Below are 16,136 nucleotides of genomic sequence, written 5' to 3'. Positions count from 1 at the left end.
CGTCAGAAACCCAATGATATGTTGTGAAAATAGGCCAAATCGCTTCACAACCACGCCTACTTCCTATACACCAGAACTTTGAAGAGGATCTGAATCGTTTACTTTACAATATATAAAGTAAGTACTAGTGAATATATCGTTGCAGAACTTTGCAGAAATACTATATTAATAGTGTGGCAGCCCCATTCTAAAAATCTCCGAAATCGGACCATAGGATTTTAAGGCCCCATATATCGAACACTAGGACCTCGGTGCTTCTAACCTAATATTATGGTTTCCAACTTTCAATGGACTTTATATAATATATATGACGAATATGTGGGTCAAATTGTGTATTATATAATAAGGGTATTCGTTTAAACGTGTAAAAGCCCCGTAAACCTCTTAAACCGTGTATATTTACGAATGCGTAAAAATCTGGCAGCAACTTATATGGAAATTCATTTAAACACATTACGCACCAATGTCAGTGTGTAAAGAACACTTGTAAATTTACGATATTGCAAAAGCAACCCTACCAAACGACCAGCTGATGAATATTATTGTGAAAATTAAAATGGAAAAGGTAAGAATGAAACTCGGAACATAAATTTTATTTAATTGTTGCAATTGTTTTATATTTCAGGATAAAAAGTTAAAGCAAAAGCGTCTACGGCTGAAACCGTCCCATCGCTGGACAGAGTCGCAGTCCCTGCAGCTGTTGCAAGCAGTATCCGACGCAATTAAAGATAGTCCAGAATCTTTTGAGGTAAGGGTTTTAGAAAAGTGAAAATGTTTAGGTACATATGTTTGTTTTAACACGAATTTACGCATATCTTCCAGAAACCGACCTCCCAAAGGTTTTACGAAAAATTGCAGCAAAATACACCGGCACTTCAATCTGTCGTTTGCGTAGCTATGAAAAGCAAAATGAGGTATCTCAAAGCGTTGTACGTTGCCGCGGCAGCCTGGAAAAACAAAACTGGGTCTGGACTACTCGCTAATGGTGACGAGTCAAGCGTATCAGCGCATGTCAACAAAATTTGTCCCAACTTTGACTTACTGGAAGTTATCTTCGGGCAACGCAAAAATGTAAATCCCGGAGTAATTTTTGAAAGCACTGACAGCATTGAAGTACTGGCTGATTCCCCTTGTGCTGATAGTTCGTTAAACGATACCATCGATTCCTACGACTTGTGTGCGCTCGATTGTGAGGATTTAGTTGACCCAATATTACCTATAAGTATAAGTAGCGATTGCAGTGCCGCCGCCGCGGCAACTTCTACACCACAAAGTTCGTTGGACTTTAGAAGTTCAACAAAAAAACCAAAAAGAAAGAGTGAAGCCCCGTTCAATAAATTGATTTTTATTCAGGAGAAAAGGTTGGAATTAGAAGTTAAGAAAATAGAATTAGAAAAAGAAAAAGAAAAGAATGAGGTCGAGTTGAAAAGAATTGAACTGAATAATCAATTAGAAATGAAAAGAATTGAAACTGAATCAGAAAAAGAAACCAAACTAGAAATTGAAAAACTGAAACTTGCTAGTGAAGAACGCATTAAAATGTTTGAAATAGAGTTAAAGTTAAAATCAAAATAAATGTGAAACTTTAAGAGATTTCACATGGTACTTTTTTCGCAAATTTAAAAGATCTCATAGCAAAATACATGTATATTTGAATGTAACTAAATGTTAATAGGCACAGAAGCACTTTTTATTTTTCTGTAAATAAAAGCATATATTAATGGATTTTAAAGATATGTAAACATGGGTAATGCTCGAAAATTTTATGAAAAGATGAGGCGATTAACAGAAGGTTTCAAGACCGGAGCATTATCATGTAGGGACCGAGAAGGTAATCTGGTAACGGATGTCCAGAGCACACTGGGATTATGGAGGGAACACTTCTCCGACCTGCTCAATGGCAGTGAAAGTACAACACCAGGAGATGGCGAACCCGATTCCCCAATCGATGACGATGGAATAGATGTTCCATTACCCGACCATGAAGAAATTCGAATAGCAATTACCCGCTTGAAGAACAACAAAGCGGCGGGGGCTGATGGATTACCGGCCGAGCTATTCAAATACGGCGGCGAAGAACTGATAAGGTGCATGCATCAGCTTCTTTGTAGAATATGGTCGGAAGAAAGCATGCCTGACGATTGGAATCTTAGTGTGCTCTGCCCAATCCATAAGAAGGTAGACCCCACAATCTGCGCCAACTACCGTGGTATAAGTCTCCTCAATATCGCATATAAGGTTTTGTCGAGCGTATTGTGTGAAAGACTAAAGCCCACCGTCAACGAACTGATTGGACCTTATCAGTGTGGCTTTAGACCTGGAAAATCTACAATGGACCAGATATTCACCATGCGCCAAATCTTGGAAAAGACCCGAGAGAGAAGAATCGATACCCACCATCTTTTTATCGATTTTAAAGCTGCCTTCGATAGCACGAAAAGGAGCTGCCTTTATGCCGCGATGTCTGAATTTGGTATCCCTGCAAAACTAATACGGCTATGTAAGCTGACGTTGAGCAACACCAAAAGCTCCGTCAGGATCGGGAAGGACCTCTCCGAGCCGTTCGATACCAAACGAGGCTTCAGACAGGGTGACTCACTATCGTGCGACTTCTTCAATCTATTGCTGGAAAAAATAATACGAGCTGCAGAACTAAATAGAGAGGGTACAATCTTCTACAAGAGTGTACAGCTCCTGGCGTATGCCGATGATATTGATATCATCGGAAGCAACAACCGCGCCGTTTGTTCTGCGTTTTCCAGACTAGATAAAGAAGCGAAGCGTATGGGTCTGGTGGTGAATGAGGACAAGACGAAATATCTCCTGTCATCAAACAAACAGTCAGCGCACTCGCGTCTTGGCTCCCACGTCACTGTTGACAGTCATAACTTTGAAGTTGTAGATAATTTCGTTTATCTGGGAACCAGCATTAACAACACCAACAATGTCAGCCTTGAAATCCAACGCAGAATCACTCTTGCCAACAGGTGCTACTTTGGACTGAGTAGGCAATTGAAAAGTAAAGTCCTCTCTCGACGAACCAAAATCAAACTCTATAAGTCGCTCATTATTCCCGTCCTGATGTATGGCGCTGAAGCGTGGACGATGACAACATCCGATGAGACGACTCTTGGGGTTTTCGAGAGAAAGGTTTTGCGCAAGATTTATGGTCCTCTAAACATTGGCAACGGCGAATACCGCAGACGATGGAACGATGAGCTGTACGATTTATACGACGACATTGACATAGTTCAGCGAATAAAAAGACAGCGGCTACGCTGGCTAGGTCATGTTGTACGGATGGAAGAAAACACTCCAGCTCTGAAAGTATTCGATGCAGTACCCGCTGGAGGAAGCCGCGGAAGAGGACGACCTCCACTCCGGTGGAAAGACCAAGTGCAAAGTGACCTGGCTTCACTTGGTGTTTCCAGTTGGCGCCAAAAAGCAAAAAGGAGGAATGAGTGGCGCGCTCTGGTGGATTCGGCTATAATCGCTTAAAGCGGTTCCTACGCCAAATATATATATATATAAACATGAGTTTCAATACTTTATTTTTAAGTTTCCATTAGTGATAACAATGAAAGGCGCTTAGATGCACCTTCAACTGTTGGTAAGTTTTGATCCCCAGGCTCGTCGACTTCACTGTTTTCACTAATGCTTTCTTCGTCAACATCAAAACCACCGTCGTTTTCTTTTAATATAATATTGTGCAATATCGCACAAACTAATATCCACCGGCATGCAAACTTTACCGAATTATCACTCTTTATTTGAATTTTGAGTTCTTTCAAGCTATTAAAACGTTCTTTCAATAAACCAAAGCAATGCTCAATTCTTATTCGGTACTGGCTGAACGTTCTGTTGAACAGAATTCGTTGATTCAAGGTGCCTTCCGTTGCGTTTATTCTAAAAGGAGTAATAAGGGTCGAAGTTAATTTATATGCACTGTCTGCAGCTAACCACTCTGATCCTGTTAGCATTTCAGTGGCGTTTGTGGATAGCTCGCAATTGTTGTATATCCTAGCGTCGTGAACACTACCGGGATACCCCAATACCATATGACGAATTACTAGTTTGTGGTCACACACACATTGAGCCTTAAGTGAATATATATGCTTGCGAGAAAAATATGCTTCGCAATCTACAGTGGGTTTTTCCGCCAATTTTATCTCCGTTCCATCTACGTAGCCAACACAATGTGGTAGCTCACTGAGTGTTTGAACAACTAAAGCTCTACGCTCTACAGGGTCCGGCCAAAACAGAAACTGAGTTTTCCTTTTAATAATTGCATCAAATACCCTGTTGGTCATGACCTATTGAGAAATTTAAAATACAGCTGAAACACAAATTTTAACCGATACATATGTAAATAGCTCACCTGTATTACTCCACCATCGCTAATACCAAACAAACTAGCAATTTTAGTAATTGTTGCTCCTTCTCCACATGAACCCAGTCGGTACATTACTACAGCCAATTGAATTTGGATAGGAAACTGTTTACATGAACGTGGACCATTGAACACTTCGTCATCCTTTATCAGATCAATGATAAAATCAAATGTGGTTTTGCTGACTCGCACAATTTCTCGAAACCTGTTTTCATCCAAATGCGGTAATACATCTATTAAAAAGTTGGGTGATTTTGGGACAGAATGATGAACAAATGTAGATCCATATCTAAAATATGCAGCAGCTGCCAATGCAAAGCTAAAGTCTTCCATAATTTCATCTTCCTTTTTGCGTTGGATTTCTGAAATCATTTATATATTTATGTATATATGCGCCTTTAAAAAATGTAGCATTGACGCAAAACAATTACCGTCATGTTTTCCAAACAGCTCCAACATTAACAAATCAAATACTAGTGATTTTTCGCAAAGTTGAATAAATTTTGCTTTTTCGCTAACTTTCGGCATTTTAATATTTTGACACCCAAACAGCTGTTTAATACATAAATAAGTGGCATTTACACAAAGAATTTGAAGTGCGTTCATGTAACACACTGCGTATTTGCATAAATTTATGCGATGGGTAACATTACACGTTTAAACGAATACCCTTAATATAAATAAAGTTAAATAAATAAATTGCGAGAGTATAAAATGTTCGGTTACACCCGACCTTAGATTTTCCTTACTTGTTTAAAATTTGTTTTTGTATAGACAATTGTAAGCACATATAGGCAAATAATTTTATATCTAATAATATAAAATTCTCGTGTCACGGTGTACGTTATTGAACTCCTCTGAAACCGCTCGACCGATTTTCGTGAATTTAAGCGTGCATATTGGCTAGGGTGGAGAATCAGACAACATCTATTTTCCATCCTCCTAAATGTTAAGTGTGGTCCACCCCTAAATTTTTTTCTAAAATCGGGAAGTTATTGGTTGTTGAAGTTATTAGACCCGCTTATAACTTTTGAACGGATCAAGCGATTCAACCCTACCCAACGGCATTTCAAAGAGTTTCACTTAACTTAGATTTTCTAAACCGATTCGGATCGGTAGATTTCGAGAAAACTCAAAAAAACAGCAAAAAAAATTTTTTCAAAAGTTTTTTTTTGGGAATAACTTCTAAACGGCTATATCGATCAATTCTATAAACTAATCAGCACTCAACCACACAAAACTACGCCGATTACCGCAAACTGGGTCAAAATCGATCAATTTTCTTGCGAGAAATCGTTGACGAAAGAAATCCCAAAATTTTTTGAAATAACTCTGAAACGACTCGACCGATTAATTCTGAAGACTAATCAGCTTTCGACTCTGAAAAATCACGTCGATGGCTTTAAACGAATATTACAATTGTAGTACGATAAATTCTTATTCATAGTTCATAATTTCAAGTTTCATTAATTATAAGAGTAGGGATGAGGACGATGCCGGTCTCCTGTCTTACTCACTATACATTTTTCAGCCATTTTTTTTCTGGTCTTATTTGTGTATCAATCGTAGCAGTCACTGTTATACCTATTTCTTTAATTTTTCTGTGCAACTCTCATGTTAATTTTACTGTCATCATAAATTTATCATTCATTTCCAGTGCAATAATTATTTATTTACAATTTATTAATCTGACAAAGACAGTTTTAACTCTCAGTTTATTAAGTGATATCATGTAAATAAACACGTGTTGTAAGCTCCCGTCAACAACGGCCATTATCGTACCTGTATATATTGTTCTTAACTATTTTTGGAATTAGTTTGAAATCAAAACGAAAAAGTTTAAGTGATTAATAAATATACCGGTTTTATTATTGTGAAAGGTAAGTCAAATAATAAGCAAATGAATACAATATTATGTGACTGTTTTTCATCAATACACTGATAGAAGGATTCATTACCTATTAATAATTACAGTCAGCAATGCCAAAAAAACGCAAAGGGGCTAATTTGAGTCGTCGAACGACTATTTCTAGAGCTATGCGAGATATAAGAGCACGAAGATCAAGCGACCAAGTTCAAGAAAATAATGCAGATACGCGTGTGAGAGTGAGGCAGTTACGTGAATCACAATCACAAGAGACACGAGATGAACGAAATCAACAGAGACAATTAGAACGAAGAGAAACTCGCAGATTCATAGTCGACAGACGTAGAGGAATTGACCAACAACGCCAACAAGTTTATCGAGCATTAACATCAGATTCAAAGTGGTTATTGGTACTTTGGAAAAGTAATGCTCGCATTGTCATGCACTTAAATTTAAAAATGAGCCAGTTGGGATGTGTTGCTCATCAGGAAAAGTACAACTAACTGAAATTGAAACACCACCTGAACCATTGCACGGTTTACTTATCGGTACAGATCCAGATTCTAGCCTGTTCCTGAAGTCAATTCGCACATTTAATTCATGTTTCCAAATGACATCGTTTGGTGCAACAGAAATAGTTAATAATATTGCTGCAAACGGTCAACAATTTAATTCCACGTTCAAAATCAAAGGCCAAGTATATCACAAAGTGGGCTCATTGCTGCCAATGCCAAACGAATCTCATACATTTTTACAAATCTACTTCATGGGTGGTGAGAACTCCGACCATGCACTCGCCAATCGCGTGGATGCACGTTGCGACTACTATAATCTCAATTCAGCTTTTGCCAGGCGTATCGTCAGCGAGCTGGACGCTCTGTTAAATGAGCACAATGAATTATTAAAGTTATTCAAATCACACTTGCCCAAGCTACAAAGTGACAATCACGCAATTGTCATCAACCATGATAGAACACCAGCTGGAGAGCATATATGTAGATTCAACGCACCTATTGTTGACGACGTTGCTGGAATCATGGTTGGCGACCGTACATCTTCGCGACAAATTGTGATTCGAAGAAGAAATAATGATCTTAAGTTCATCAGTGATACCCATCGTTCATATCGGTCGAGACAACATCATTTTACGATTTCGTGAGCTTTGCCAACAATTTATAGTCGACATGTATGTGAAGATAGAAAGTGGACGACTACGATACTTGCGATATAATCAACAGAAGCTGAGTACGGAAGAATATATTCACTTACGAGATGCTGTTGCGAACAATGCTGACATTGCCGAAATCGGTATCTCTGTTATCTTACCATCATCGTACGTAGGTAGGCCACGTCACATGCAAGAATACATTCAGGATGCCATGACTTTCGTGCGTGAATATGGACGACCGTGTCTTTTCATCACTTTTACATGTAATCCAAAATGGCCGAAAATTACATCGTTGCTATTACCAGGACAAAATGCAATACATCGTCATGATATTACGTGTGTTTAAACAAAAATTAAAGTCTTTAATCAACTTTATTACAAAATTGCATGTATTTGGCTCCACACGTTGTTGGATGTATTCAGTTGAGTGGAAAAAGAGTGGATTACCTCATGCTCACGTTTTAATTTGGTTGGTCGACAAAATACGTGCTGAAAACATCAACAGTTTGATTTCTGCAGAGATTCCAGATCCGTCTACTGATCAATTACTGTTTGATCTTGTTACTGCAAACGTGATTCATGGACCGTGCGGAAATCTGAATCGTTCATCACCTTGCATGGTAGACGGAAAATCTACAAAGCGTTTTTCTAAAGATTTTACTAACGATATCGTCGAAGAAGTACGGAAAATGGGGGACAATCTTTCATTAAAACTATCAGCAACGCAGACATCGACATTGACAATCGTTGGGTGGTACCATATTCACCACTGCTGAGCAAAACATTCAATGCTCATATTAATGTTGAGTCATGCAGTTGGGTGAAGAGTATCAAATACATTCTCCTCCGTTGAATCAAAATGATGAAATTACGAATTACCAAATTGGCCGGTATGTCAGTTCCAATGAAGCAGTCTGGCGTATTTTCGGTTTCCCAATTCATGAACGGGATCCAGCAGTTATTCATTTAGCTGTCCACCTTGAAAACGGCCAGCGCGTATATTTCACGAACGATACAGTGCTTGATCGTGCTATAAATCCACCAAAAACTACGCTGACCGAATTTTTTGAACTTTGCAATCGTGCGGATGCTTTTGGTGCCTTCGCACAAACACTTCTCTACTCTGAAGTTTCACGGTATTTTACATGAGCTCAAAAACGAAAATGGATACCCCGCAAGCAAGGGACACCAGTTGATTCGCACCCCGGTTTATTTAAATCAAATACTTTGGGTCGTGTATATACAGTCAATCCAAGGCAGACTGAGTGCTTTTAGCTGCGACTATTGTTGGTTAAGGCCATTGTAATTTCAAGATATACGTAAGGTAGATGGACAACAGTATTCTACGTATAAAGATGCATGACTTGTTCTAGGCTTTTTAAAAGACGACAATCATTGGGACAGTACGCTTGATGAAGCAACATTAAACTGCACAGGATCACAAATTCGTCTACTATTTGCTATAGTACTGACTACATGTTTCCCGGCCCGAGCACAAATGTTGTGGGATGATCACAAAGATTCAATGACTGATGATATATTGTATCGACATCGTACAGTGATCTAACGATATCATTCAGTGATGCAATGTACAATGAAGCATTGATTCCTATCGAGGATCTTTGCATTGCTATTGCGAATTTGCCAATCAGTCATTTCGGTATGAGCTCACCGAATCGTAGTGCATCTGATTTACTCAACACAGATATCAATCGTGAACTACAGTACGATACTGGAGAAATGGCAGGCATTGTTAGTCGCAATGTTCCACTACTAAATGATGAACAAAAAATTATTAACGACCGCATCATGCTGGCAGTTTCGGCAGGACAAGGAGGATTCTTTTTTTTTTGGATGCACCAGGTGGAACCTGCAAAACATTCCTTATTTCGTTACTTCTGGCCTAGATACGATCAAAAAATGACATCGCATTGGCCGTTGCATCGTCTGGCATTGCAGCAACTTTATTAGATGGAGGCAGAACAGCTCATTCAGCATTTAAGCTGCCGTTGTACATTTAAAATAATCCAGATGCAGTGTGCAACATAAAAAATGAATGCACCATGGCACACAAACATTCGCTTGAGGCATTAGATAGGAGATTTGTTACTTCTACTGGTGATTTTAGACAAACACTTCCCGTTATTCCACGTTCAACGTACACTGATGAAATTATGCCAAATGTTGCCTATAGGCAACATTGTACTTATCGGCTTCTAACTATCGTTATTTAAATATTTTTGACCAGCGGTTTTTTCAATTATGTAGACTTATGTGTTGTGCAAGCTTACAGTTACATTTTTTGTAATGAGCTGTGCACGTATTCATTCAGTAGGCCTTCTCCGCAGAGTGGAATTGTCAAAATCGGTTTCGCGAAAAAGTTATACTGAAGTGTTTATATAAAAAGTGCTCAAAACATAAAAAAAAATTGTTTTATTTTAAAACAAAATGAACTATATAAATAAGTAAAGATAAGATTACGACTATGGCGTAATGTTGAAAAAGTACAACTGACGGTGAACATGCGCGTTCAAATGCTTCAGGATCCATCTGCCGAAAATTTCTCTAAACAACTGTTAGATATTGGTGATGGGAAAGTTGATGTACATGAAAATACTGTATGCATCAAATTACAGACGGACTTCTGCACAATCATCGACTCGCAAAATGCTCTCATCGATCACATATTTCCTGACGTACACACACAATATGCAAATCGTAAGTGGCTGGCAGAAGGAGCGATTTTGGCAGCTAAAAATGTGGACGTCAATGCGTTAAATTTAAAGATTAAACAGTTGTTGCCTGGGGACTTGGTGTCATACAAATCTATCGATGCAGTTTGCGATACCAACGAGACTGTGAATTATCCAATTGAGTTTTTAAATTCAAGTGGATTTTCCAGGCATGCCACCACATCATTTACAATTGAAGGTTGGATCTCCGATTATTCTGCTTCGCAATTTAAACCGCAATTTCAGCTTAAAGCAGCTCGCGAATGCGAATGCGAACGTTTGACAGTTGAGTTGAATACACATGTTCTTATGAGATGAGCTACATAGCTTTCGCATGTTTTCGCAAACAACGCTCCGAATTTCGAACTCGGATTCGAAGACGCACAAAAGTTGAAAATTTTCAACTTTCATGCGCTAACACAGCAACCTTCACATTCTTAAGAATAGCAACCAACATTATGTTACTTACAATCTTGTGTGTTTTAATTATTTAAGCCCGTTTTCTTCGTTACAATATAAGTATTTTTGTGATATATAATATTTATTGATTTATTAATAATATATTTATCAAATATTTAAAATATTTTTTTAAAATTAGGGGTGATGAAATTTTAATAAACAAAGTAGGTAGTTTAAATTTTCCTTCCGTTTCTTAATTCGAGGTTTTCTATGTACATTACTTATAAAAATCAATATAAATTTAAAATCGACGTCCATCTTATTTAGGTCGTTTTCAAAATCGCAAAGAAAAAGTGTGTATGTGTATCACCTTGTACACAGCTGTCAATGCATTCAAAAGCGCATTTATGGAGTTGATCGATATGTACGCAGTCAAGAGTATTTTTTCGCTTCCTCATTCGCATACGCGAGCTATGTAGTTTCAGCTTAAGGAAACACTCTTCACAGCTGTTTACCGAAGCTGTGACATTCTTTTGGCGGTTTGTAGTGAAAATCAGCTCTGATTAAACAAATGTGACCAACAGATGGCGTCAAATCAGAGTCGCACAGGGGGATTTAGAGTAGTTCAGCTTCAAATCACTTCGGTGAAGTGATTATGAAGTGTCATTTTTGTATGGCGACATCTTGTTAAATCCAGCGGGTTAGTGAGTTAAACTACTCAACAGCCTAAACATCGCGGATTAGTGTCTGTGGGAACATAATATCTGAAGAAATTCAATCTACAGCAATTTCAGTAAAAATGCACAGTCAGTCATTATACTTAATTGCTCTATATAGTCCGCCCAGGCATAATATCACAACTGATACTTATACGAGTTTATTAAAAAAATATTACGGAAGGTACATCATGGAGGGTGATTTTAATGCAAAACACGCTTATTGGGGATCACGTTTAACTACAAAGGTTGAGAACTACTGAAAGCTATACAAGTTATTGGATCCAATGTCATTTCGACAGGAAGACCCACTTATTGAACTGCAGATAGTGGGGAATTACCAGATCTATTTGACTGAACAAGAAATGAGATCAATAGTTTTCTTTTGTTTGGGAAATTCTAATTAAAACAAGTGAGGAAAGGCTAAGTTCGGTGTTCCGCAATTTATTGATGTAATTTTATAAAGATTACACAAATCACCCATATATTCGGCATAAAGTTCAATAGCATAACGAAAATCATCATAAATGGTATATGAGAACTGAGGTAATTCCTGAACCGATTTCAACACGTTTTCACCACCAAGATACAATATATCGAGACTATACGCTCACTTAATTTTATATTACCAATAGTTAGGTATATGGGATTGGGGTTATGACCCGATTTTAACTATTTTTGTTACAGAGACATTTTGACAATTTTTCCACAAGTGATGTCAAAGCTCAAATACAGTATTTGTGTAAAGTTTTATTTCGCTACCTTTATCGGTTCCTTATGTATACATTATAAAGTGAACCAATCAGAAGGATTCAAAATTGAGTTATATGGGAAGTAGGTGTAGTTGTGAACCGATTTCGCCCGTATTCCACCAGTGTCATCAGTATGTCAAGAGTGTTATATACCGAATTTCATTGAAATCAACCATAATTCAACGTCTAACGCAGAGTATTTCAACCAAAAGTCACACAAAATAGTTGAGAATTCTCAGAAATGAAACAGAAACGAAAGAAAAACAAGTAAGGAAGGGCTAAGTTCGGGTGTAACAGAACATTTTATACTCTCGCAATTTATTTATTTAACTTTATTTATATTATATAATACACAATTTAACCCACATATTCGTCATATATATTGTATAAAGTCCATTGAAAGTTGGAAACCATAATATTAGGTTAGAAGCACCGAGGTCCTCGTGTTCGATATATGGGGCCTTAAAAACCTATGGTCCGATTTCGGCAATTTTTAGAATGGGGCTGCCACACTATTAACATAGTATTTGTGCAAAGTTCTACACCGATATCTTCACTAGTACTTACTTTATATATTGTAAAGTAATCGATTCAGATTGTCTTCGAAGTTCTGGTATATAGGAAGTAGGCGTGGTTGTGAAGCGATTTGGCCTATTTTCACAACATATCATTGGGATGTAAGGAAACTATAACATACCAAGTTTCATTGAAATCGGTCGAGTAGTTCCTGAGATATGGTTTTTGACCCATAAGTGGGCGACGCCACACCCATTTTCCATTTTGTAAAAAAATCTGAGTGCAGTTTTCATCTGTCATTTCTTATGTGAAATTTAGTGTTTCCGACGTTTTTCGTTAGTGAGTTGAGAATTCTCAGAAATGAAACAGAAACGAAAGAAAAACAAGTAAGGAAGGGCTAAGTTCGGGTGTAACCGAACATTTTATACTCTCGCAATTTATTTATTTAACTTTATTTATATTATATAATACACAATTTAACCCACATATTCGTCATATATATTGTATAAAGTCCATTGAAAGTTGGAAACCATAATATTAGGTTAGAAGCACCGAGGTCCTCGTGTTCGATATATGGGGCCTTAAAAACCTATGGTCCGATTTCGGCAATTTTTAGAATGGGGCTGCCACACTATTAACATAGTATTTGTGCAAAGTTCTACACCGATATCTTCACTAGTACTTACTTTATATATTGTAAAGTAATCGATTCAGATTGTCTTCAAAGTTCTGGTATATAGGAAGTAGGCGTGGTTGTGAAGCGATTTGGCCTATTTTCACAACATATCATTGGGATGTAAGGAAACTATAACATACCAAGTTTCATTGAAATCGGTCGAGTAGTTCCTGAGATATGGTTTTTTACCCATAAGTGGGCGACGCCACACCCATTTTCCATTTTGTAAAAAAATCTGAGTGCAGTTTTCATCTGTCATTTCTTATGTGAAATTTAGTGTTTCCGACGTTTTTCGTTAGTGAGTTAACCCACTTTTACTAATTTTCAACCTAACTTTTGTATGGGAGGTGGATGTGGTTATGATCCGATTTCTTTCATTTTTAGACTGTATTGGAAGTGGCTAAAAAAAACGACTGCAAAAAGTTTGGTTTATATAGCTCTATTGGTTTGCGAGATATGTAAAAAAACTTAGTAGGGGGCGGGGCCACGCCCACTTCCCCAAAAAAATTACATCCAAATATGCCCCTTTATAGTGCGATCTATCATACCAAATTTCATTTCCATAGCTTTATTTATGGCTTAGTTATGGCACTTTATGTGTCTTCGGTTTTCGCCATTTTGTGGGCGTGGTAGTGGTCCGATTTTCATCATTTTCGAAAACAACCTTCCTATGGTGCCAAGAAATAAGTGTGCCCAGTTTCATCAAGATATCTTAATTTTTACTCAAGTTACAGTTTGCACAGACGGACGGACGGACATACAGACATTCCACTCTTCACCCTGATCACTTTGGTATATACAGTGGGGAGCAAAACCGTCAACATGTTTACTGAATGCGACTAAAGGTCCTTATATCTTTTTTTCTACTAGCAGTATCGGCAACATTTATACACCAAAATAAAGATAATAATTCAATTTATTAAAAATAGAAAACAGAACAGCTTTTTTTTATTCTTGAACGAAAATATACGATAAATTCCATTTACAAGTCATTTTGACAGTTTTGCACCACTGTATAAGTATGCCATGAAAGTCCCGCTATATTTACCGGAATGGCTGGGTTCGGTAATTCAATGGAAGTTCTGAGTAGAGACGGAGTTAACAATTTATATTAGTAACGTTTTGTCTGTCGTGGCGATTACTAAAAATTATTATATATTATATTAAAATATGCGGACGAAGTCGCGGGTAAAAGGTAGTATTTATATAACCCTATATCTAACTCGTTTAGTTTTGGGTGTTACAAACAACCGTTATGTGAACAAAACTATAATACTCTCTTTAGCAACATTTGTTGCGAGAGTATAATAATGCGCAACTTATTATATATATATATACTAGCTGACCCGGCGAACTTCGCCCCGCCCAATTTTTATTTGAAATAATTAAAACGCTTTTTTAACTCTGTTCAAGGCCATTTATTTGTATGGAATGTTAATATATTCAGGGAATAACGTCTCTGATCAATTTTAATGTTTTTGGCGAAGTTCGTTCTTTGTTTTGTTGTGTAGCGTGTAAACAAATAAAGAAGATGGCTCTCCAACTCGCTAACATGACACAATTTTAAACACACATTTTACGTTTAATAAATTTTAGCTAAAATAAACGTTTGGACTTTTAATATAACAGCATCTGCATAAATAAATGTATTCTCATGTAGCGCCATCTACTGCAATTGCACATATAGCTTTAAATTTAACTCCAAATGTACTCCATGCTTATGTTGTGCTTAAGATAAAACAGGAAAATAGTGTTTTACAGTTCATACTTAGGCTTAAGAAATGCTTAAATAGCTGATTTTTGTTTTGAATTTGCTTTGAATAATAGCTTTCAATAACAGCTTATACTTTTCCTTCAGTTCCCATAGGTGCTCCGACTCGCTAGTGATGAAATTTGGGGTTCTTTTGTTTTTTTCATCAATTTTGATATAATTTTCCTCGCAAATTTATGTGTTGTCTGTTATAATTTAAATATTTCAAACATATTTTTACTAATGACATTTGTAAAACATATGTTGCCCATAACGTTGCCATATATCATAATAAAATTTTATAGAAATTAAGCATTGACTGTGAAACGCAAACCGACTACTCAGTTTGCAACAATACTTAGCTAAGATTTTATTTAGGCACAACTTAAGTATGGACTGTGAAACCGGGCATTAGCCATACAAAATTCTATACCTAAATGCAAATGAATGAAATTTTTTTTTTGCATTTAGGAAATACATGCAGAAATCAACTCTGCGATTTCCTAAATTCCTCTGAAATCTCCCAAATTCGAGGAAGATTTACTGGAAAAGAGTGGCAGCATTGCTTATTTGTCTGACCATACATATGTACATAACTTTATTTATTTCACGGATTGTATGTGATTTTTTCTTAAATTTAGAATATTGGAAGTCATAGATTCGTATAACTTTACCACAAATAATATAAACTTAACCAACGCATTTTCATTTAATGTTTTTAGCAAGTGGCAGCTTTTGTTATGACAGCCTAAATCCATGAAAATTTAGAAAGGAATGTAGCGCCATCTACTGTAACATAGCGCACTTAGCGCCATCAACTGGTGGATAGCTCTTTGCTAATTATAAACAAATAATTTGCAATAAATAAATAATGCGACTATAAGGAGAGTTATAAACTATCCTATCTTTCAAGTTGGACCAAACTGCACACAGTGTTAAAGATTTCATTAAAATCGGTTCAGTAGTTTAGGAATCCATCGAAAACAAACACGTGAGTTTTATATATTAAGACTAGGACAATTCACAATTTGGTGCAAATGGTCTTGCATAGTTGCAATTGCAAATGAGCGAGGCATATTGTTGCTTTTACACTAATAAAATATTCAGCGAATTTGCAATTGAATTGTTTCTGACGTTTTTCGTTAGTGAGTTAACGCACTTTTAGTAATT

The 16,136-nt window shown here is 36.9% G+C and overlaps 2 protein-coding genes across 3 annotated transcripts; one reads left to right on the top strand and one right to left on the bottom strand.

Annotated features, from left to right (window-relative positions):
• Nucleotides 1-348: 348 nt before the first annotated feature.
• Nucleotides 349-1,736, top strand: LOC128923472 (uncharacterized). Its single transcript, XM_054235738.1, has 3 exons — nt 349-565; nt 626-748; nt 823-1,736. The coding sequence occupies exons 1-3, from the start codon at nt 533-535 to the stop codon at nt 1,573-1,575; spliced, it is 909 nt and encodes a 302-aa protein (XP_054091713.1). The 5' UTR covers nt 349-532; the 3' UTR covers nt 1,576-1,736.
• A 1,798-nt stretch (nt 1,737-3,534) lies between these two features.
• LOC128923471 (putative nuclease HARBI1) lies at nt 3,535-5,064 on the bottom strand. 2 transcript variants are annotated; one of them, XM_054235736.1, is made up of 3 exons: nt 4,822-5,064; nt 4,379-4,752; nt 3,535-4,313 (listed from the first exon to the last, which is right to left on the bottom strand). In XM_054235736.1, the coding sequence occupies exons 1-3, from the start codon at nt 4,994-4,996 to the stop codon at nt 3,555-3,557; spliced, it is 1,308 nt and encodes a 435-aa protein (XP_054091711.1). In that variant the 5' UTR covers nt 4,997-5,064; the 3' UTR covers nt 3,535-3,554. The 2 variants fall into 2 exon arrangements, with proteins under 2 accessions (XP_054091711.1, XP_054091712.1); XM_054235737.1 differs by having other exon boundaries at nt 4,379-5,064.
• Between the last annotated feature and the right edge of the window lie 11,072 nt (nt 5,065-16,136).

The sequence above is a fragment of the Zeugodacus cucurbitae genome, chromosome Y, assembly GCF_028554725.1.
Source record: "Zeugodacus cucurbitae isolate PBARC_wt_2022May chromosome Y, idZeuCucr1.2, whole genome shotgun sequence".
In the NCBI taxonomy this organism is placed as follows: Eukaryota; Metazoa; Arthropoda; class Insecta; order Diptera; family Tephritidae; genus Zeugodacus; species Zeugodacus cucurbitae.
This window is presented reverse-complemented; position numbering and strand designations above follow the sequence as displayed.

What these genes read in the sequence shown, in the direction of transcription:
- LOC128923472 (XM_054235738.1), top strand. Translation starts at nt 533, where the DNA reads ATGAATATTATTGTGAAAATTAAAATGGAAAAG. An exon ending in TGAAAATTAAAATGGAAAAG is followed by an intron (nt 566 to 625) that starts GTAAGAATGAAA and finishes TTTATATTTCAG; the next exon opens with GATAAAAAGTTAAAGCAAAA. An exon ending in ATAGTCCAGAATCTTTTGAG is followed by an intron (nt 749 to 822) that starts GTAAGGGTTTTA and finishes CATATCTTCCAG; the next exon opens with AAACCGACCTCCCAAAGGTT.
- LOC128923471 (XM_054235736.1), bottom strand. Translation starts at nt 4,996, where the DNA reads ATGAACGCACTTCAAATTCTTTGTGTAAATGCCACTTATTTATGTATT. An exon ending in GCTGTTTGGAAAACATGACG is followed by an intron (nt 4,753 to 4,821) that starts GTAATTGTTTTG and finishes AAATGATTTCAG; the next exon opens with AAATCCAACGCAAAAAGGAA. An exon ending in GCGATGGTGGAGTAATACAG is followed by an intron (nt 4,314 to 4,378) that starts GTGAGCTATTTA and finishes ATTTCTCAATAG; the next exon opens with GTCATGACCAACAGGGTATT.